This window comes from Schistocerca serialis, chromosome 10 (genome assembly GCF_023864345.2).
Source record: "Schistocerca serialis cubense isolate TAMUIC-IGC-003099 chromosome 10, iqSchSeri2.2, whole genome shotgun sequence".
Classification (NCBI taxonomy): Eukaryota; Metazoa; Arthropoda; class Insecta; order Orthoptera; family Acrididae; genus Schistocerca; species Schistocerca serialis.
In genome coordinates, this window is record NC_064647.1 from 165,777,784 (window position 1) to 165,801,989 (window position 24,206).

General features: G+C 43.6%; 1 protein-coding gene across 1 annotated transcript in view; it reads left to right on the plus strand.

Moving 5' to 3' along the window:
* Positions 1-24,206, plus strand: part of LOC126425088 (peroxidase-like) — a 209,809-nt gene that overhangs the window by 4,737 nt on the left and 180,866 nt on the right. Inside the window, exon 2 of the mRNA XM_050088005.1 lies at positions 23,761-23,894. Within this exon, the coding sequence (XP_049943962.1) occupies positions 23,762-23,894 (133 nt within the window). The 5' untranslated portion in view covers position 23,761. The remainder of the gene's footprint in view (positions 1-23,760; positions 23,895-24,206) is intronic.

The window sequence follows — 24,206 nt, forward strand, 5'->3', positions numbered from 1 at the left end:
TACTCAACGACGAACCTGGGTGCACGAATGGCAAAACCTCATTTTTTCGGATGAATCCAAGTTCTGTTTACAGCATCATGATGGTCGCATCCGTGTTTGGGGACATCGCGGTGAACGCACATTGGAAGAGTGTATTCGTCATCGCCATACTGGCGTATCACCCGGCGTGATGGTATGGGGTGCCATTGGTTACACGTCTCAGTTACCTCTTGTTCGTATTGACGGCACTTAATGAACAGTGGACGTTACATTTCAGATGTGTTACGACCCGTGGCTCTACCCTTCATTCGATCCCTGCGAAACCCTACATTTCAGCAGGATAATGCACGACCGCATGTTGCAGGTCCTGTACGGGCCTTTCTGGATACAGAAAATGTTCGACTGCTGCCCTGGCCAGCATATTTTCCAGATCTCTCACCAATTGAAAACGTCTGGTCAATGGTGGCCGAGCAACTGGCTCGTCACAATACGCCAGTCACTACTCTTGATGAACTGTGGTATCGTGTTGAAGCTGCACCCAAATTGCATGAAAATGTAGTCACATGTCAGTTCTAGTATAATATATTTGTCCAATGAATATCCGTTTATCATCTGCATTTCTTCTTGGTGTAGCAATTTTAATGGCCAGTAGTGTAAATACGGACTATTTGCTGAAGAGGAAGCTAGTTTTCATTCAGAAGCAGAAATTGAAGAAAAAGTTGTAGTTGAAGAAGAATCTTTGTGACTAAAAAAAGACCTATGGGAGAGATTCTTCAATACAAGCAAACGAGCTTAAACGCCCTTAATGATCGTGATTCTGTTGTGCAAGCGTTGTCTGTTTGTCCTAGATCTGACTATCCTACTTTTCACACGCTGTACAAAATATTTGCTTGTCTACCTGCATCTAATGCTACAGTAGAAAGAAGTTTTTCAACACTGCGGCGTGCAAAGACATAGCTGAGGTCGACAATGAAGGAGGATCGACGTAATGACTTAGCTCTGTTGAACACTCACACTGACATTGATTGTCCTATTGGCGATGCAATTAACCAATTTCCCAGGAAGAATAGGCGCATAGAATTCACCATTTAAGGAAGAGGACCACAATTGTAACTTTTTTATATCATAAGATGGAATTGTTTTGTATATGTGTACAATAAGTTTAAATAAAACTTTCTTAAACTTTGCATGTGACTTGTTTATTTTTTATTACGGTTAAAGTAAAGGTAGCTCAAGATATCTTTAGAGTCCCCTCCTTGAGGTTTTTCTGCATCCGCCACTGTTTTAGAGCCCATGTTTGCTAGACATTTTGCCTTGTTTTGGTCCATACCACCACCTTGAAAGTTGCCTACCATATATTCTTAGCAACAATGGTACTGGTATATGAAAATGAAATGATCGTATGGCATGGTTGGCCGGGATGTCTCAGTTGGTTTCAGCCGCCAAGTGCACGTCTTATTCCAGTCGGCGCCACATCGTGCGACTTGCGGCCGATGTTAAGGATGAAATGATGATGAGGAAAACTCAACACCCAGTCCCCGAACGCAGAAAATCTGCAACCCGGCCGGGAATCGAACCCGGGCCCAGAGCTTGGGAGGCAAGCACGCTACCACCCATAATTTTTTTTCTGTGTTGCTCGTTGCGTTTGGTCTGGGAGGACGTCACGTGACATCCGTTCAAGTTGATCGTTGATTCTTTCATTCAGTTTCTTTTTTATTACAGAGAGCCACCGCCTCTCTGACCGAACATGCTGAGCTACAGTGCGGGCGTACAAATTCCCAATCTTCGCTCAGCCCAATCTCGCTACTTTCATAAATGATAAGGACAACAGAAACACCCAGTCATCTCGAGGCATGTAAGCAGGCGGACTACTAGTACATGTATTCCACTGTTGGAAGTATCAGAAAGGTTTTCTCTTATAAGTTTCGACTCATTTGTTTCCGGTACAGGGATCCTTACCTGAAATTAATACATTTATCATTCTCTATCGATCGTGAAAATTTGTAAGACCGTCACGAAATCAGCCTTTATATTATACATACATTTACAGGCGCTGGCGCCCATTACTTTGACGGTTTGTACCATCGTTGGATGACGTTTATGGACACAGGTTCCCATTGAAAACTTAATGTACTAAGTCCCCTCTACAACCTCTATAACTGTGTAACATGAAATGTGAAACACACTGTAGACAGTGGAAAGGTGCATCTGTCATCCGCACAAATGAGATTCAACCATCAACAGGAGTCGTTGTTGGTGGGATTTGTGGTTGCTGGAGTGATGGGAATCTTCTCGTAAAATCTTAATAAGTTGACAGTGGCTGTGTCAGTGGTGGAGTGGTTGCTGGAGTGATGGGAATCTTCTCGTAAAATCTTAATAAGTTGACAGTGGCTGTGTCAGTGGTGGAAAGTTCCTATGGGACCAAACTGCTGGGTCATCGGTCCCTAGGCTTACACACTACTTAATCTAACTTAGTGGCCGTGCGGTTCTAGGCGCTACAGTCTGGAGCCGAGCGACCGCTCCGGTCGCAGGTTCGAATCCTGCCTCGGGCATGGATGTGTGTGATGTCCTTAGATTAGTTAGGTTTAATTAGTTCTAAGTTCTAGGCGACTGATGACCTCAGAAGTTAAGTCGCATAGTGTTCAGAGCCAATCTAACTTAAACTAATGACAACACATACACCCATGTCCGAGGAAGGACTCCAGCGTCCGCCTTAGACCGCGTGTTTAGTAAGTTGAATTCTTTAATATGCATGGCGCTCCTACCGACGCATGAGTCATTGGGCTCTTTCACAGATCAAAAGCGTAGTATAACGAAACGGACGATAAGACGGAACGTTAAAGTCATTAATTCTCTTCCGTATTTTATTAAAAGGAGACGCGGAATTGGGTTTAGGGAAGTAGATGGAGACCTGAGGGGTTTGGCCTTGGGTTAATCTGTGGACATGATAATATGGATGAAGTTATAGCCGGCCATGGTGGCCGAGCGGTTGTAGACTCTTCAGTCCGGAACCGCGCGACTCCTACTGTCGCAGGTTCGAATCCTGCCTCGGGCATGGATGTGCGTGATGTCCTTAGGTTAGTTAGGTTTAAGTAGTTCTAAGTTCCAGGGGATTGATGACCTCAGATGTTAAGTCCCACAGTGCTCAGAGCCATTTGAATCATTTGATGAAGTTATAGGTTTCTATCTTGCTTGCATGTGCTTCATTAGATACCAGTGACGGTTTAGAAAGTCGCAGATTATTGTGCCAGTCCAAGTAGCTTTTACTGAATGCTTCGCTACACTTAAAAGTGACACAGATACGTGGCACTGTTTTTCAACACAGCCACCGAGTTTCTGTAAACAGCGCTCGCTCAGTTCTTCGACGGCAGAAGTCCACTCCTCGGAGCCATTCCAGAACCGCTGTGTGAACGTCGTCATCGCTGGAAAATCTTTTTTGCCCTCCAGTGATTCTTTCAGCTTGTTGGCTGAACGCTGGTAATCGCATGGTACAACTTCTAGACTGCCCTATCAGCACTACGCACATCTGTGCGGCCTCGGTCAAATTGTCGGCACCATTTCACTACGTCTGGGCGCGACGTTGCGTGTGGTCCACAAGCCGCCAGAACTTCACGGTGAACTTGTGAGCAATTGAGCCGTTATGCGTGCAAGAATCGTACCATCAACCCTAATTCATCATTGGAGTCCGTCTCCAGTTGCTGCGCCATTTCAGTCACACACCGTTATCTAAACCGACAAACTCAAACGTTTACACAGGTCTTCTGATCCAGACTGTGTACCAATTAGGTTGCTTTCGGAGTATCCTGATGCATTAGCTCCATACTTGACAATCATATATAACCGTTAGCTCGACGAAAGATCCGTACCCAAAGACTGGAAAGTTGTACAGGTCACACCAATATTCAAGAAAGGTAGTAGGATTAATACACTAAATTACAGGCCCATATCGTTAACGTCGACATGCAGCAGAATTTTGGAACATATATTCTGTTCGAACATTATGAATTACCTCGAAGAAAACGGTCTTTTTGCACACTGTCAACATGGGTTTAGAAAACATCGTCCTTGTGAAACACAACTAGCTCTTTATTCACATGAAGCGCTGAGTGCTATTGACAATGGATTTCAGATCGATTCCGTATTTCTGGATTTCCGGAAGACTTTTGACACTGTACCACACAAGCGGCTCGTAGTGAAATTGCGTGCTAATGGATTAGCGTCTCAGTTATGTGACTGGATTTGTCATTTCCTGTCAGAGAGGTCACTGTTCGTAGTAATTGACGGAAAGCCATCTAGTATAACAGAAGTGTTTTCTGGCGTTCCCCAAGGTAGTGTTATAGGCCCTTTGCTGTTCCTTATCTATATAAACGATTTTGGAGACAATCTGAGCAGCCGTCTTCGGTTGTTTGCAGATCACGCTGTCGTTTATCGACTAATAAAGTCATCAGAAAATCAAAACAAACTGCAAAACGATTTAGAAAAGATATCTGAATGGTGCGAAAAGTGGCAGTTGACCCTAAATAACGAAAAGTGTGAGGCCATCCAGGTGAGCGCTAAAAGGAACTCGTTAAACTTCCGTTACACGATTAATCAGTCTAATCTAAAAGCCGTAAATTCAACTAAATACCTAGGGATTACAATTACGAACAGCTTAAATTGCAAGGAACAAATAGAAAATATTCAAAAAAAAATGTGTGTGAAATCTTATGGGACTTAACTGCTAAGGTCATCAGTCCCTAAGCTTACACACTACTTAACCTAAATCATCCTAAGGACAAACACACACACCCATGCCCGAGGGAGGACTCGAACCTCCGCCGGGATCAGCCACACAGTCCATGACTGCAGTGCCTTAGAACGCTCGGCTAATCCCGCGCGGCTAGAAAATGTTGTAGGGAAGGATAACCAAAGACTGCGTTTTATTGGCAGGACACCGAATTTGGGCTGGACATCATTAAAAGAAAGGCGTTTTTCGTTGCGACGGAATCTTCTCACGAAATTCCAATCACCAACTTTCACCTTCAAATGCGAAAATATTTTGTTGGCACCGACGTACATAGGGAGAAACGATCACCACGATAAAATAAGGGAAATTAGAGCTCGTACGGAAAGATATAGGTGTTCATTCTTTCCGCGCGCTATACGAGATTGGAATAATAGTGAATTGTGAAGGCGGTTCGATGAACCTTCTGCCAGGCACTCAAATATGATTTGCAGATTATCCATGTAGATGTAGACGTAGATGTCACCGAAACAAATATTTTTCTATAATGTTATAATCTCTTCTGAGTATTATTTAATCCGGTGGAGTGCGTTTTCGCTCTTCAGTTATGATGAATGACGTTGCTGTTATAAAAATTCATATTGCACCGGTAGAGCACATAGTTCGTCCATCAGTTGTAATAGTCGTATCACGCTGACATTTTCCGCCTGCATAGCTGATTGGTCAGAGCACCAGAATGGCTTGCTAGGGGTCCGGGTTCGATTCCTGGCTGAGTGGGAGATTTTCTGCGCTCGGGGACGGTATTGTGTTGTCTCCATCATCCTCATCTCATCGTCATAGAGACGCCAGTCGCCGAAGTGGCGTCAACTAAAAGACTTGCATCAGACGATCCGTCTATCCGAGGGGAGGCCCTCGCCACACGTCATTTCATTTTTCATGTTGACAAGGCACAGTACTTACAACCAGACGATTATCCACACAGCGCACATTGCCGGCCGGGGTGACCGAGCGGTTCTAAGCGCTACAGTCTGGAACCGCGCGACCCTACGGTCGCAGGTTCGAATCCTGCCTCGGGCATGGGTGTGTGTGATGTCCTTAGGTTAGTTAGGTTTAAGTAGTTCTAAGTTCTAGGGGACTGATGACCTCAGAAGTTAAGTCCCATAGTGCTCAGAACCATTTGAACACAGCACACATTTTTCGCAGTGGTACCTGGAACCGAGTCAAATGCGTTCTGATTTCCGCCCTCTGCGCTGTTTACAAATGAAGCAAATTTCGGGCGTGATGGTGTCTTCAGCATCCACAATTCGCATGTTCGTGGTGAGTTTAGTCCACAAGCCACATTTAGCTGCGATCATGATGTGCGGTTCTATGTGAATGTGAAGCCAGGTGTTGTTAGTGACTGCTTAATTGGGTCATGTCTCCTACCGAGGCCAATGAATGGCAGGCACTATTAGAATCCAGAGCAGCTGGATCACTAGCGTGACCATTTTTCTTTTTTTTTTGTCAGAGCGGGAAGCTTACAGAATTAGGGGAAAAATTATTCTACCATTTATAACTTATTCAAAAACAAGGACGTGATAGCAATGTATCCTTATCCTTGTATATAAAATTCTTGTGTCACAGTGGTGGTTGCCATACCCCTCCGAAAGGGCTCGATAGATTCTGATGAAATTTTACATGTATATTCGGTAGGTCTGAGAATCGGTCGTAATCTATTTTTCATATCCCTAAGTGATAAGGGTGGTCCACCCCAAAAAATTTTTTCTTATTTTCTGGATAGAACTTTTTATTTCTATTTTTTTATGATGTGGCATTACAAAATACACGAAACCCTAAATTTTCACCCTTCTACCACCAACCCCTATTTTTAAATAGTGATTTTAGTAATTTAATAATTTTCAACCTCAGTCGATAACTGATCAATTATCACTTGATCAGTTATCCCCGCCAGCTGTCTGCCGGTGATAGTCTTTCACTATTCGATAGATAAGTAATTGAAGAAAACATACCAAAAGCAACGACTCGAATATCCCTCTTTGAATCGACGTAACTAGTCGGAGAAGTTTAACTAGGTAGCACGCGTCATTCGCCAAACCAACATTTAGGCCTAGCGCACACGCATCGATTTATATCGTATGGAAATTATATCTACGATCAAATTCTTTTAGTGAAACAATGAAGTTCCTATTCTCTCCTTTGTTCTTCTAAAAGAATTTAATCGAACAATATTTTTACGTACGATAAAAATCGATGCGTGTGCGCTTGGCCTTATTCATAATGCTGGCGAACACGTTTCGACACGAAACTGCCACTATGTTTGTACAGGGTGTTTCAAATATGACCGGTATATTTGAAACGGCAATAAAAACTAAACGAGCAGCGATAGAAATACTCCGTTTGTTGCAATATGCTTGGGACAACAGTACATTTTCAGGCAGACAAACTTTCGAAATTACAGTAGTTACAATTTTCAACAACAGATGGCGCTGCGGTCTGGGAAACTCTATAGTACGATATTTTCCACATATCCACCATGCGTAGCAATAATATGGCGTAGTCTCTGAATGAAATTGCCCGAAACCTTTGACAACGTGTCTGGCGGAATGGCTTCACATGCAGATGAGATGTACTGCTTCAGCTGTTCAATTGTTTCTGGATTCTGGCGGTACACCTGGTCTTTCAAGTGTCCCCACAGAAAGAAGTCACAGGGGTTCATGTCTGGCGAATAGGGAGGCCAATCCACGCCGCCTCCTGTATGTTTCGGATAGCCCAAAGCAATCACACGATCATCGAAATATTCATTCAGGAAATTAAAGACGTCGGCCGTGCGATGTGGCCGGGCACCATCTTGCATAAACCACGAGGTGTTCGCAGTGTCGTCTAAGGCAGTTTGTACCGCCACAAATTCACGAAGAAGGTCCAGACAGCGTGATGCAGTAATCGTTTCGGATCTGAAAAATGGGCCAATGATTCCTTTGGAAGAAATGGCGGCCCAGACCAGTACTTTTTGAGGATGCAGGGACGATGGGACTGCAACATGGGGCTTTTCGGTTCCCCATATGCGCCAGTTCTGTTTATTGACGAAGCCGTACAGGTAAAAATAAGCTTCGTCAGTAAAACAAATGCTGCCCACATGCATATCGCCGTCATCAATCCTGAGCACTATATCGTTAGCGAATGTCTCTCGTGCAGCAATGGTAGTGGCGCTAAGGGGTTGCCGCGTTTGAATTTTGTATGGATAGAGGTGTAAACTCTGGCGCATGAGACGATACGTGGACGTTGGCGTCATTTGGACCGCAGCTGCAACACAGCGAACGGAAACCCGAGGCTGCTATTGGATCACCTGCTGCACTAGCTGCGCGTTGCCCTCTGTGGTTGCCATACGCGGTCGCCCTACCTTTCCAGCACGTTCATCCGTCTCGTTCCCAGTCTGTTGAAATTTTTCAAACAGATCCTTTATTGTATCGCTTTTCGGTCCTTTGGTTACATTAAACCTCCGTTGAAAACTTCGTCTTGTTGCAACAACACTGTGTTCTAGGCGGTGGAATTCCAACAGCAGAAAAATTCTCTGTTCTAAGGAATAAACCATGTTGTCTACAGCACACTTGCACGTTGTGAACAGCACACGCTTACAGCAGAAAGACGATGTACAGAATGGCGCACCCACAGACTTCGTTGTCTTCTATATCTTTCACATCACTTGCAGCGCCATCTGTTGTTGAAAATTGTAACTACTGTAATTTCGAAAGTTTGCCCGCCTGAAAATGTACTGTTGTCCCAAGCATATTGCAACAAACGGTGTATTTCTATCGCTGCTCGTTTAGTTTTTATTGCCGTTTCAAATATACCCGTCATTTTTGAAACACCCTGTATGATCACGGACGTGCCGTGTATCGGCTGCGATTGTTAAATCCGCGCGATCTACCATAGAAACACTAGAACTAATAGTGTCTGATACTGCCGGACTTCCCCCTAAGCCTTTACTCACTACCTGCACAGTTTTGGCCATTATTATTATTTGTGTCACGAGCTCCCGCAAAGAATGGCTATTGTGTTACACTAATACATTGTGTTACACGTATACATTATTCTTGTAGACTAGAGATAATTTATATGGCAAAACAACGTTTGCCGGGTCAGCTATAACATATAAAGATTTTCAGAAGCGGAACGAAGTTCGCCGGGTATACATTGTGTTACACGTATACATTATTCTTATAGACTAGAGATAATTTATATGGCAAAACAACGTTGGCGGGTCAGCAGTAACATATAAAGATTTTCAGAGGTGGAACGAATTTCGCCGGGTATAACTAGTTAATTATATATAATTTGAATTAATCAAAAATAGATTGCAGTTGCAGGTGCATTTGTTTTATATTTGTCTGCGGAGGAAATCAGTTTTAAAATGTCGGGGCTACTTTTCTTGTAGGAACGGAGCTAATCACATGATTTGTTGATGTTTGTCTTGGTAATCAAAATGGCTTTCAAAACTGCGACACTTAACTGTGTTTTGTCAGTTGTACATATCGTATTCGTTAGAGAAAAAACTCTTTAGATAGAAGTGTTACTTCCAGGCAAACATAAAACGTATTCAATAATTACACGAATTTTCGTACAGTTCACATTGTTGTCACGGAAATGTCTGAACACTTCCACGAAACGTTCTTCAGTAGCAACATTTTTAGCGTTCCATCTTCATATTTGTTCATCTCTGAGGTAGCTGGAAATAAGTGAAAACTCATTGAATACGTCTGTATCTTGGTCACTGCTAAGAAATCCTTGTGTAATCAGCCAAGTCCGTCAGATTCTGTATTTTGTTCCCGCGTAGGTACTTCAGTCAAAGTTGCCCATTTAAACACTTCTAACTCTCCATTGAACTGGCGCCACTGATCCAAGTATTCTTTGTTATAAAATTCAGCCGCCAGAGTTTCTACACCACGAACAGCGTCAGCGTCTTGGAATTTTGTTATTAGATTGCGGACGGTGTGAGGAAGAAAAAGCAAACTCTCTGTTACGTGCCAAATTATGTCAGAGACACTTCATTTCCTTTGTAGATTCTACAGTGGACACGCATTGTGCTTCAATTTTTAACACCGTTTGTAAGAAAGTCATTGCCCGTGCATGCAAAAAGTATAACCTTAATTCAGAGGTCGAATTTTCAAAAAATGTTTTTAAAATGTTTGGGCGTTTATCGATGCTTAGAAAATAGATTTTTAATGACTGAAATAGTTTTTAAAATTGTTTTAAGCGCTGATATTAACGCGAGTCACCTGGTTCTGCTGGAACATAGCAGTTTCCGGAATCACAGCACTCTTTGAGAGCTTCCACTCGAGCGCTGTGGACATAAAAAATGATTTAATTTTCACAATGGTACAGTCGAAGCCCACAGGGAGACAATCTGAAGCTGTTTTGGACGCATTGTGGACTATAAGAGCTCCACATCCAATACTAATGAGTTGCCTTCCGAGTGATAGGTTCAAATTTGCGTAAACATTACTACTCCCTTTTCTGTTCTTTCTTCCAAAACTGCAGTTAGTATTATCACTGACAACCGCGCAGTTGAGCGCCCCACAAACCAAACATCAGCATCATCGTCATCACTTAGCACGAGGCATCTCCAGATATGCTGATGTGGCGACCTCACTGCCACAAACGGAAGCGAAACTCATCGCTGAACACCGTGGAGTGGCACTCGGCATGCCAGTTGATTCTGGCTGTACATCATGCAGGTCTCTGTTTTATGTGGTATGGTGTCAGCAGGAATCGAGCTGCACTATCACTTACATATATGTGAACATGAACAGAATTTAACTTCTTCTGTGGTTATAGAAGTACCGCACATAGTGCAATGTACCGTAGTGCTGTGCGCAGGCAACCATGATGTGTTAACATCCACCACAAACTTCAAAGACTGCAGGCCCTAAGCACGAGGTCACGAGCGCACAAACGATTCCATCCCCCTTTGGAAGAAATGGCGGCCCAGACCAGTACTTTTTGAGGATGCAGGGACGATGGGACCGCAACATGGGGCTTTTCGGTTCCCCATATGCGCCAGTTCTGTTTATTGACGAAGCCGTACAGGTAAAAATAAGCTTCGTCAGTAAAACAAATGCTGCCCACATGCATATTACCGTCATCAATCCTGAGCACTATATCGTTAGCGAATGTCTCTCGTGCAGCAATGGTAGTGGCGCTGAGGGTTTGCCGCGTTTGAATTTTGTATGGATAGAGGTGTAAACTCTGGTGCATGAGACACTACGTGGACGTTGGCGTCATTTGGACCGCAGCTGCAACACGGCGAACGGAAACCCGAGGCTGCTGTTGGATCACCTGCTGCACTAGCTGCGTGTTGCCCTCTGTGGTTGCCGTACGCGGTCGCCCAACCTTTCCTGCACGTTCATCCGTCACGTTCCCAGTCCGTTGAAATTTTTCAAGCAGATCCTTTATTGTATTGCTTTTCGGTCCTTTGGTTACATTAAACCTCCGTTGAAAACTACGTCTTGTTGCAACAACACTGTGTTCTAGGCGGTGGAATTCCAACAGCAGAAAAATTCTCTGTTCTAAGGAATAAACCATGTTGTCCACAGCACACTTGCACGTTGTGAACAGCACACGCTTACAGCAGAAAGACGACATGCAGAATGGCGCACCCACAGACTTCGTTGTCTTCTATATCTTTCACATCACTTGCAGCGCCATATGTTGTTGAAAATTGTAACTACTGTAATTTCGAAAGTTTGTCCGCCTGAAAATGTACTGTTGTCCCAAGCATATTGCAACAAACGGTGTATTTCTATCGCTGCTCGTTTAGTTTTTATTGCCGTTTCAAATATACCGGTCATTTTTGAAACACCCTGTATGATCACGGGCGAGCCGTGTATCGGCTGCGATTGTTAAATCCACGCCATCTACCGTAGAAACACTAGAACTAATAGTGTCTGATACTGCCGGACTTCCCCTAAGCCTTTACTCACTACCTGCACAGTTTTGGCCATTATTATTATTTGTGACACGAGCTCCCGCGAACAACGGCTATTGTGTTACACTAATACATTGTGTTACACGTATACATTATTCTTGTAGACTAGAGATAATTTATATGGCAAAACAACGTTTGCCGGGTCAGCTATAACATATAAAGATTTTCAGAAGCTGAACGAAGTTCGCCGGGTATACATTATGTTACACGTATACATTATTCTTATAGACTAGAGATAATTTATATGGCAAAACAACGTTGGCGGGTCAGCAGTAACATATGAAGATTTTCAGAGGTGGAACGAATTTCGCCGGGTATAACTAGTTAATTATATATAATTTGAATTAATCAAAAATAGATTGCAGTTGCAGGTGCATTTGTTTTATATTTGTCTGCGGAGGAAATCAGTTTTAAAATGTCGGGGCTACTTTTCTGGTAGGAACGGAGCTAATCACATGATTTGTTGATGTTTGTCTTGATAATGAAAATGGCTTTCAAAACTGCGACACTTAACTTTGTTTTGTCAGTTGTACATATCGTATTCGTTAGAGAAAAAACTCTTTAGATAGAAGCGTTACTTCCAGGCAAACATAAAACGTATTCAGTAATTACACGAATTTTCGTACAGTTCACATTGTTGTCACGGAAATGTCTGAACAATTCCACCAAACGTTCTTCAGTAGCAACATTTTTAGCGTTCCATCTTCATATTTGTTCATCTCTGAGGTAGCTGGAAATAAGTGAAAACTCATTGAATACGTCTGTATCTTGGTCACTGCTAAGAAATCCTTGTGTAATCAGCCAAGTCCGTCAGATTCTGTATTTTGTTCCCGCGTAGGTACTTCAGTCAAAGTTGCCCATTTAAACACTTCTAACTCTCCATTGAACTGGCGCCACTGATCCAAGTATTCTTTGTTATAAAATTCAGCCGCCAGAGTTTCTACACCACGAACAGCGTCAGCGTCTTGGAATTTTGTTATTAGATTGCGGACGGTGTGAGGAAGAAAAAGCAAACTCTCTGTTACGTGCCAAATTATGTCAGAGACACTTCATTTCCTTCGTAGATTCTACAGTGGACACGCATTGTGCTTCAATTTTTAACACCGTTTGTAAGAAAGTCATTGCCCGTGCATGCAAAAAGTATAACCTTAATTCAGAGGTCGGATTTTCAAAAAATGTTTTTAAAATGATTGGGCGTTTATCGATGCTTAGAAAATAGCTTTTTAAGGACTGAAATAGTTTTTAAAATTGTTTTAAGCGCTGACATTAACGCGAGTCACCTGGTTCTGCTGGAACACAGCAGTTTCCGGAATCACAGCACTCTTTGAGAGCTTTCACTCGAGCGCTGTGGACATAAAAAATGATTTAATTTTCACAATGGTACAGTCGAAGCCGACAGGGAGACAATCTGAAGCTGTTTTGGACGCATTGTGGACTATAAGAGCTCCACATCCAATACTAATGAGTTGCCTTCCGAGTGATAGGTTCAAATTTGCGTAAACATTACTACTCCCTTTTCTGTTCTTTCTTCCAAAACTGCAGTTAGTATTATCACTGACAACCGCGCAGTTGAGCGCCCCACAAACCAAACATCAGCATCATCGTCATCACTTAGCACGAGGCATCTCCAGATATGCTGGTGTGGCGACCTCACCGCCACAAACGGAAGCGAAACTCATCGCTGAACACCGTGGAGTGGCACTCGGCATGCCAGTTGATTCTGGCTGTACATCATGCAGGTCTCTGTTTTATGTGGTATGGTGTCAGCAGGAATCGAGCTGCACTATCACTTACATATATGTGAACATGAACAGAATTTAACTTCTTCTGTGGTTATAGAAGTACCGCACATAGTGCAATGTACTGTAGTGCTGTGCGCAGGCAACCATGATGTGTTAAATATCCACCACAAACTTCAAAGACTGCAGGCCCTAAGCACGAGGTCATGAGTGCACAAACGATTCCATCCCCCTTTGGAAGAAATGGCGGCCCAGACCAGTACTTTCTGAGGATGCAGGGACGATGGGACTGCAACATGGGGCTTTTCGGTTCCCCATATGCGCCAGTTCTGTTTATTGACGAAGCCGTACAGGTAAAAATAAGCTTCATCAGTAAAACAAATGCTGCCCACATGCATATCTCCATCATCAATCCTGAGCACTATATCGTTAGCGAATGTCTCTCGTGCAGCAATGGTAGTGGCGCTGAGGGGTTGCCGCGTTTGAATTTTGTATGGATAGAGGTGTAAACTCTGGCGCATGAGATGATACGTGGACGTTGGCGTCATTTGGACCGCAGCTGCAACACGGTGAACGGAAACCCGAGGCCGCTGTTGGATCACCTGCTGCACTAGCTGCGCGTTGCCCTCTGTGGTTGCCGTACGCGGTCGCCCAACCTTTCCAGCACGTTCATCCGTCACGTTCCCAGTCCGTTGAAATTTTTCAAACAGATCCTTTATTGTATCGCTTTTCGGTCCTTTGGTTACATTAAACCTCCGTTGAAAACTTCGTCTTGTTGCAGCAACACTGTGTTCTAGGCGGTGGAATTCCAACACCAGAAAAATTCTCTGTTCTAAGGAATAAACCATGTTGTCTACAGCACACTTGCACGTTGTGAACAGCACACGCTTACAGCAGAAAGACGACATACAGAATGGCGCATCCACAGACTTCATTGTCTTCTATATCTTTCACATCACTTGCAGCGCCATCTGTTGTTGAAAATTGTAACTACTGTAATTTCGAAAGTTTGTCCGCCTGAAAATGTACTGTTGTCCCAAGCATATTGCAACAAACGGTGTATTTCTATCGCTGCTCGTTTAGTTTTTATTGCCGTTTCAAATATACCGGTCATTTTTGAAACACCCTGTATGATCACGGACGAGCCGTGTATCGGCTGCGATTGTTAAATCCGCTCGATCTACCGTAGAAACACTAGAACCAATAGTGTCTGATACTGCCGGACTTCCCCCTAAGCCTTTACTCACTACCTGCACAGTTTTGGCCATTATTATTATTTGTGTCACGAGCTCCCGCAAAGAATGGCTATTGTGTTACACTAATACATTGTGTTACACGTATACATTATTCTTGTAGACTAGAGATAATTTATATGGCAAAACAACGTTTGCCGGGTCAGCTATAACATATAAAGATTTTCAGAAGCGGAACGAAGTTCGCCGGGTATACATTGTGTTACACGTATACATTATTTTTATAGACTAGAGATAATTTATATGGCAAAACAACGTTGGCGGGTCAGCAGTAACATATAAAGATTTTCAGAGGTGGAACGAATTTCGCCGGGTATAACTAGTTAATTATACACTCCTGGAAATTGAAATAAGAACACCGTGAATTTATTGTCCCAGGAAGGGGAAACTTTATTGACACATTCCTGAGGTCAGATACATCACATGATCACACTGACAGAACCACAGGCACATAGACACAGGCAACAGAGCATGCACAATGTCGGCACTAGTACAGTGTATATCCACCTTTCGCAGCAATGCAGGCTGCTATTCTCCCATGGAGACGATCGTAGAGATGCTGGATGTAGTCCTGTGGAACGGCTTGCCATGCCATTTCCACCTGGCGCCTCAGTTGGACCAGCGTTCGTGCTGGACGTGCAGACCGCGTGAGACGAGGCTTCATCCAGTCCCAACATGCTCAATGGGGGACAGATCCGGATATCTTGCCGGCCAGGGTAGTTGACTTACACCTTCTAGAGCACGTTGGGTGGCACGGGATACATGCGGACGTGCATTGTCCTGTTGGAACAGCAAGTTCCCTTGCCGGTCTAGGAATGGTAGAACGATGGGTTCGATGACGGTTTGGATGTACCGTGCACTATTCAGTGTCCCCTCGACGATCACCAGTGGTGTACGGCCAGTGTAGGAGATCGCTCCCCACACCATGATGCCGGGTGTTGGCCCTGTGTGCCTCGGTCGTATGCAGTCCTGATTGTGGCGCTCACCTGCACGGCGCCAAACACGCATACGACCATCATTGGCACCAAGGCAGAAGCGACTCTCATCGCTGAAGACGACACGTCTCCATTCGTCCCTCCATTCACGCCTGTCGCGACACCACTGGAGGCGGGCTGCACGATGTTGGGGCGTGAGTGGAAGACGACCTAATGGTGTGCGGGACCGTAGCCCAGCTTCATGGAGACGGTTGCGAATGGTCCTCGCCGATACCCCAGGAGCAACAGTGTCCCTAATTAGCTGGGAAGTGGTGGTGCGGTCCCATACGGCACTGCGTAGGATCCTACGGTCTTGGCGTGCATCCGTGCGTCGCTGCGGTCCGGTCCCAGGTCGACGGGCACGTGCACCTTCCGCCGACCACTGGCGACAACATCGATGTACTGTGGAGACCTCACGCCCCATGTGTTGAGCAATTCGGCGGTACGTCCACCCGGCCTCACGCATACCCACTATACGCCCTCGCTCAAAGTCCGTCAACTGCACATACGGTTCACGTCCATGCTGTCGCGGCATGCTACCAGTGCTAAAGACTGCGATGGAGAACCGTATGCCACGGCAAACTGGCTGACACTGACGGCGGCGGTGCACAAATGCTGCGCAGCTAGCGCCATCCGACGGCCAACACCGTGGTTCCTGGTGTGTCCGCTGTGCCGTGCGTGTAATCATTGCTTGTACAGCCCTCTCGCAGTGTCCGGAGCAAGTATGGTGGGTCTGACACACCGGTGTCAATGTGTTCTTTTTTCCATTTCCAGGAGTGTATATAATTTGAATTAATCAAAAATAAATTGCAGTTGCAGGTGCATTTATTTTATATTTGTCTGCGGAGGAAATCAGTTTTAAAATGTCGGGGCTACTTTTCTGGTAGGAACGGAGCTAATCACATGATTTGTTGATGTTTGTCTTGGTAATCAAAATGGCTTTCAAAACTGCGACACTTAACTGTGTTTTGTCAGTTGTACATATCGTATTCGGTAGAGAAAAAACTCTTTAGATAGAAGCGTTACTTCCAGGCAAACATAAAACGTATTCAGTAATTACACGAATTTTCGTACAGTTCACATTGTTGTCACGGAAATGTCTGAACAATTCCACCAAACGTTCTTCAGTAGCAACATTTTTAGTGTTCCATCTTCATATTTGTTCATCTCTGAGGTAGCTGGAAATAAGTGAAAACTCATTGAATACGTCTGTATCTTGGTCACTGCTAAGAAATCCTTGTGTAATCAGCCAAGTCCGTCAGATTCTGTATTTTGTTCCCGCGTAGGTACTTCAGTCAAAGTTGCCCATTTAAACACTTCTAACTCTCCATTGAACTGGCGCCACTGATCCAAGTATTCTTTGTTATAAAATTCAGCCGCCAGAGTTTCTACACCACGAACAGCGTCAGCGTCTTGGAATTTTGTTATTAGATTGCGGACGGTGTGAGGAAGAAAAAGCAAACTCTCTGTTACGTGCCAAATTATGTCAGAGACACTTCATTTCCTTCGTAGATTCTACAGTGGACACGCATTGTGCTTCAATTTTTAACACCGTTTGTAAGAAAGTCATTGCCCGTGCATGCAAAAAGTATAACCTTAATTCAGAGGTCGGATTTTCAAAAAATGTTTTTAAAATGATTGGGCGTTTATCGATGCTTAGAAAATAGCTTTTTAAGGACTGAAATAGTTTTTAAAATTGTTTTAAGCGCTGACATTAACGCGAGTCACCTGGTTCTGCTGGAACACAGCAGTTTCCGGAATCACAGCACTCTTTGAGAGCTTCCACTCGAGCGCTGTGGACATAAAAAATGATTTAATTTTCACAATGGTACAGTCGAAGCCCACAGGGAGACAATCTGAAGCTGTTTTGGACGCATTGTGGACTATAAGAGCTCCACATCCAATACTAATGAGTTGCCTTCCGAGTGATAGGTTCAAATTTGCGTAAACATTACTACTCCCTTTTCTGTTCTTTCTTCCAAAACTGCAGTTAGTATTATCACTGACAACCGCGCAGTTGAGCGCCCCACAAACCAAACATCAGCATCATCGTCATCACTTAGCACGAGGCATCTCCAGATATGCTGGTGTGGCGACCTCACCGCCACAAACGGAAGCGAAACTCATCGCTGAACACCGTGGAGTGGCACTCGGCATGCCAGTTGATTCTGGCTGTACATCATGCAGGTCTCTGTTTTATGTGGTATGGTGTCAGCAGGAATCGAGCTGCACTATCACTTACATATATGTGAACATGAACAGAATTTAACTTCTTCTGTGGTTATAGAAGTACCGCACATAGTGCAATGTACCGTAGTGCTGTGCGCAGACAACCATGATGTGTTAAATATCCACCACAAACTTCAAAGACTGCAGGCCCTAAGCACGAGGTCACGAGCGCACAAACGATTCCATCCCAAACAACTGTCATAAAACAGCAAACGCAATTACTTGAAATGAAAGTCGACAAGTAAAGTCTGACCAGACCTACTATATTTTTACCTTCATCATTTGCAGATTATATCAGCACTTCTTGAGATCGTGCAAAAGCTTTCTACGCATAGGTCAGTATAACTGCAATCTACGTATCCTTTTGTCATAAGCTAACTGTAAAATTCTATATCCATATCTCCTCTTTCTCGGTGCCAGAAAACTGACAAATATTAGCCGCCTCACACATGCAACAGACGATTCTTCCTTTGTTGGATCAGGAGATAAACATACACTCTTACCAACGCCAAACGCCACTGAATGCCACTCAACATAGCAGCTGACTCTGGTTCTACACCATGCAAGTGTGTCTCAAATGGTACGGTCTCAGTAATAATCGACCAGTATCTGCACGATGAATATTCCTTCGAGCAGGGACATATTACTAATGGTGTTCCGCAGCGTTCAGTACTGGCGCTGCTTCTGTTCTTGTTGTATGTAAATCATCTTCCATCTTGTAGTAACAAAGCAGAAATAGTGCTCTTTTCTGATGATTCAAGCACCATAATCAACAAGAATAGAGAAATAAGTAGAAGCCAAATTCGGGGAAGATCGGTTCAGGATCTAGAGATGGAACAAGTGATGTAATACTGACAATACAACTTATCCTAGAAGAAGGTAGGTTGAAGAAAAGCAAACATACATTTATAGGATATGTATATTTATAAAAATCTTTGGCATTGTTAACTCAAGTAAAGTCTTTGCAATATTGAAGCTAGCAGGGGTAAAATACAGGGAGTGTACTGTTACTTACAACTTTATAAAAACAAGACTGGATTTATAAGAGTCGTAGAACATGAAAGGGTAGAAGTCGTTTAGTTAGGAGTGAGACAGGGTTTAGCCTACCCCTGATGTTACTCGATCTGTACACTAAACAAGTAGTAAAGAAAATCAAAGACAAGTCTAAAATGCGAATTAAAATTCAGGGAGAAGAAATGAAAACTTTGAGATTTGCCAATGGCTACGTAATTCTATCAGAGATAGCAGAACACTTGGAAGAGCAGCTGAACGGAATGGATAGAGTCTTGAAAAGAGATCTTAAGATGCACATCAGCAATACTAAAACAAAGGTAATGGAATGCAATCGAATTAAAGCTGGCTAAGCTGAGGAAATTTAATTAAGAAATGATATGCTAAAAGTTATCGACGAATTTTGCCATGTAAGCAGTTAAGTAACTGACGATGACCAAAGGAGAGCGGATATAAAATGGGTAGTGGCAATAGCAAGAAAAGCATTTCTAAAAAATCGGAATTTATTAAATTCTAATATAAATTTGAATGCTAGGATGTATTTTCTGGAGATATTTATCTGGAGTATAATCTTGTATGGAAGTGAAACGTGGACGATAGAAATTTTTTATATGCGGCTCCATTGAAGAACGCTGAAGATCTACACTGGTGTCCAAAATTAAAGCAACAAACCGTTATTTCCCCGTTCTGTGTCTAATTCAAGACATAATCATATAGACTGTCAACCAGATGTCCGTACGATCTTGTTCTGCACGGGAGATAGCATTCTGCTTAATGGACAATCATGCCAACGAAGACATAAGAGTATCTGTGAAACGAGGTAGTGTTTGCCGCATAGTCCCACATCCACAATCGCTGTGTACACAGTCACAAACGGTGCAGTATGCCCAGAGAAGATGCCTACCAGATTCTCTGTGGTGGAGAGCCATAGAGATAATGGAAGCAGGACAGTCGCAAAGTGATACGGCCCGATAGCTTAGTGTGAATCGTTCTGTTGTTTCTCGGATGTGGCGACAGTTTATACGGACCAAAACTGTCTCCCGAAGACCAGGACGTGTGATATCAGAAGAGAGGACCATCATTTGGCTGTAAGAATACAACAGTACCGCCTTAGTACTCCTTGGCAACCGGCATGTGAGTTCGCAGCATCCACTGGACGTGTTGTATAGAGGCAAACGATATACAGAAGGCTTCGGAGAGTGGCCTCTATTGTCGGAGACCTGCTGTATGTCTACCTTTGACGCGTCTTCACAGAAGAGAATGTCTAGAGTGGAGCGGTCGAACAGTGGACAAATGTTTCCGCAGACGAGTGCCGATTTAGTTTGGAGAGTGATTCTCGATGGATTCGCAACTGGAGGGAACGCGGAACACGATTTCGGGACCCAAACACTGTGGAAAAACACCGATATCAAGGAGGATCCCTGACGGTGTACATAGGGATCGTGTTTATCACTCGAACCTCTATTCATGACATTGTATGGGTTAATTGGCAAGGTTTAACTGCTGTCAGATATCGTGATGAGATCTTGGGACCTCATTTGCGGTTGTTGCGAGGTGCTGTGGGCCCAGACTTCGTATTGATAGACGATAATACTCTACCTCACAGAGCACAAGTAGTTGACGTTTTCTTGGACACAGAAGATATTGAACGCATGGCGTGGGCTGCTCGCTCTCCCAATTTGAATCCCATAGAGCATGTCTGGGCTGCACTAGGGAGATGGCTTGCATCACGTCAGCATGCACCAACCACTCTCCAAGACCTGCGAGCAACTCTGCAGGAAGAATGGGCGCTATTGCCTCAACACGAGACTGATAATTATTCACAGCATGCTCCGTCGTTGTCAGGCCCATATTGCTACCAAATGGGATCACACTCCATAGCAAGCACATTAGTCAGCTGTCGGAATGTGCGTGCAAATCCGTTAAGTTGGAAGAAACGATTAAGATTTTTGTCTATGGTTACACATGTTTAAGTTGTTTACGTTCTGAATTCTTTGCAGTGTTTCTACTTTAATATCACTCGCTTTAATTTAGGATGTGAGCGTAGTAACAGATGAGGAGGTACCGAAGCGAACGGGGGAAAAAGAAATTCGTGTCATAACATGACTAGAAGAAGGGATTGTATGATAGCTCACATCCTGAGACATCAAGGTCTGTCAGTTTGGTACTAGAAGGCAGTGTGTGTGTATGTGTATGTGTGTGTGTGTGGGGGGGGGGGGTGTATGTCCTTTTCAATCTATCCCAGGTATGTTCGATAGGGTTCATGTCTGAAGGAAGTCATTCACAATATGTGCACGATGGGGGTGCGAATTGTCGTCCATGAAGCCGAATGTCTCTCCATTATGCTGTCGATGTGGTTGCACTGTCGGTCGGAGGATGGCATTCACGTATCGTACAGCCGTTATGGCGCCTTCCATGACCACGAGTGGCATACGTCGGCCCCACATAATGCCACCCCAAAACAGCAGGGAACCTCCGCCTTGCTGCACTCGTTGGAAAGTGTGTCTAAGGCGTTTAGCCTCACGGGTTGCTTCCAAACACGTCTCCGACGACTGACTGGTTCAAGGCATATGCGACACTCATCGGTGAAGAGCACATGATGCCAATCCTGAGCGGTCCATTCGGCATGTTGTTGGGTCCATCTGTACCGCGCTGCATGGTGTCGTGGTTGCAAAGATGGACCTCGCCATGGACGTCGGGAGTGAAGCTGCACATCATGCAGCCTATTGCGAGTCGTAACACGACGTCCTGTGGCTGCACGAAAAGCATTATTCGACATGGTGGTGCTGCTGTCAGGGTTCCCCCGAGCCATAATCCGTAGGTAGTGGTCATCCACTGCAGTAGTAGCCCTTGTGTCATCGACAGTTCCTGTCTCCCTGTATCTCCTCTATGTCCAAACAACATTACTTTCGTTCAGTCCGAGACGCACGGACATTTCACTTGTTGAGAGCCCATCCTAGCACAAAATAACAATGCGGACGCGATCGAACCGCGGTATTGACCGTCTAGGCATGGTTGAACTATAGACAACGCGAGCCGTGTGCCTCCTTCCTGATGAAATGACTGGAACTGATCGGCTCGCGGACCCCCTCCGGCTAATAGGCGCTGCTCATGCATGGTTCTTTACATCTTTGGGCAGGTTTAGTGATACCTCTGAACAGTCAAAGTGACTGTGTCTGTGATACAATATCCACAGTCAACATCTATCTTCAGGAGTTTTGGGAACTGGGGTGATGCAAAACTTTTTTTGATGTGATTAGTTTGCATACTTCCAATTCATTAACACCATGTGGACTACTTTTATCAGACACATACACACAGAATGTATCCATAGCAGAAAAAACTGCTGTAAGGATGGTGTCTGGAATAGAGAACATAGCATAGTAGCAACAGCCTCCGTATAAGTTTAATCTCTTACGGAGTTTACTGTGAAGGATGATTGAAAATTTGGAAATAATAGTAGACCCTAATATTCACTACCTAACTTAACTCTGGAGCAGAAAGAAGCAAAATATCCAACCATAAAACTATGTAAGCACCTCCCAATCTGAATTAAAAGTGTTGGCAGACAACGAAGACAATTTTAAAAATAAACGAATTATATCGTTCTATAACTTCTTCTGCTTGATAGATGAATTTCTTAATGAAATACGAGTGTTTGGGAGTGGGGTGGTAGGTTTATTATGTTTATGGAGTATTCCGTCGGTACTTACAGGACCATACAAATATTAAAAACTAAAATACAAAGTATTAATGTCCCATGATAACATTTATTTATAGTTCGTTGTGACGTGGCTTTTGGCTTTTTAGGCCAACCTCAGATAACGAGACTAGACAGATAGTTCACAGAACACCAGCGACAGTTTTTAGATACAAAAAGATAGTTTTTGCAAAGATATGTGACCTTTTACAACTACAGAGGGTGTAAAAGGTATAAATGTTGATATTTCTGTTGGCGACTGAGGACGGAGTACTGAACAACGTTAAATCAGTATTTACCTCGTTTGCAGACAAATAATTGTGGCTATTAGCAGTAGTACACATTTAGGTTGGTTGATACCTCCAAGTACGAGTGGCAAGAGCAAGTCAATGATTATTTTCCCCTGCCAGCAAGTGAGGTGTTGAAGTGTGGATGTGTGAATGCAAGACAGGTAGTCTATACCGACGGGTATAGTCCACTTTGTGCCCAGTTACGACCAAGCAGAAAACATTAGGTAGTAAATTATGTGACGTGTTTGTGGGATGACTGTTCGTCACAGAAAAAAACCAACATACTGATATGTGTACATATTAAGGTAACACATATAAACATATCTGCACTTTTACCTGTTACGCCCTGTATATCTATGCTTGAGTTTTTCATTGTGTGAGGATGGTGTAAAAAACCAACAGCTGGTCCACAACAAAGTATAAAACAAATATTATTGCGAACATCAGTACTCAGTATTTCACTTTTAAATTACACTTATTAAACTGTGTAGCAGATTAGAATTAAAGTAAGAATCAAGTTATTTAAAGGGCCAGCATGTACGTCTTTTCTCATAGAAAATGTATATTACCTGTAAAACCAATTATTTCTTCCACACCATAGAAAGTTGTGGCATGTTTAACAAGGCATGCAACTAACTAAGTAACTAACCAGCCAGCCAACTCACAAAGCTTCTAGCTTGCCACTAGCCTAGTAACTGACCAACTAACTAACCTACTAACTAATGGCCTAACTAACCTATTAACTGGCTAAATACTTATCAACTAGCCAAGCTACTAACCAACTAACCTACTAACTAATCTACTAGTTAGCTTATTAACTAACCTACCACCTGACTTCTCAAATAATGACTCACAGTGTGCTGTATTTGTGTTCCTACAGCATGCTGATAGTGCGTCTGATGCTGTTGCCACTGTGCATGCTTCCGGCTGCCGTCGTGGGGGATGGATGTGGGCCCAATGTGGTGCCACTCTCCGTATTTGAGGGCAAACCCTGCCAGCTGCGCCTCACCAGGAGTGAGTACACCTACCACCTGCCATAGTAGTATTAGGAAAAAAGGACTCATCTGCTATTGTTCATGGCGAGACCCGGATGATTTGTCTAGTAACCTAACAGAATGCATTTCATTGGGCACATTTGGTCGTAGTACTTGGCTTGTGTAAAAGTGGCATCTTAAGTATACCTTAAGGGAAAGAGTAGAAAAATGGAGTTATTGGCAGCATTCGATTGACAACCATTAGTAGTTTCTATTGAAAGGCTTACATTATCGAGCCGTTTCAATTGATATGTTGAAAAGAACTACTTATCAGGTCAATGAATCATTTGTA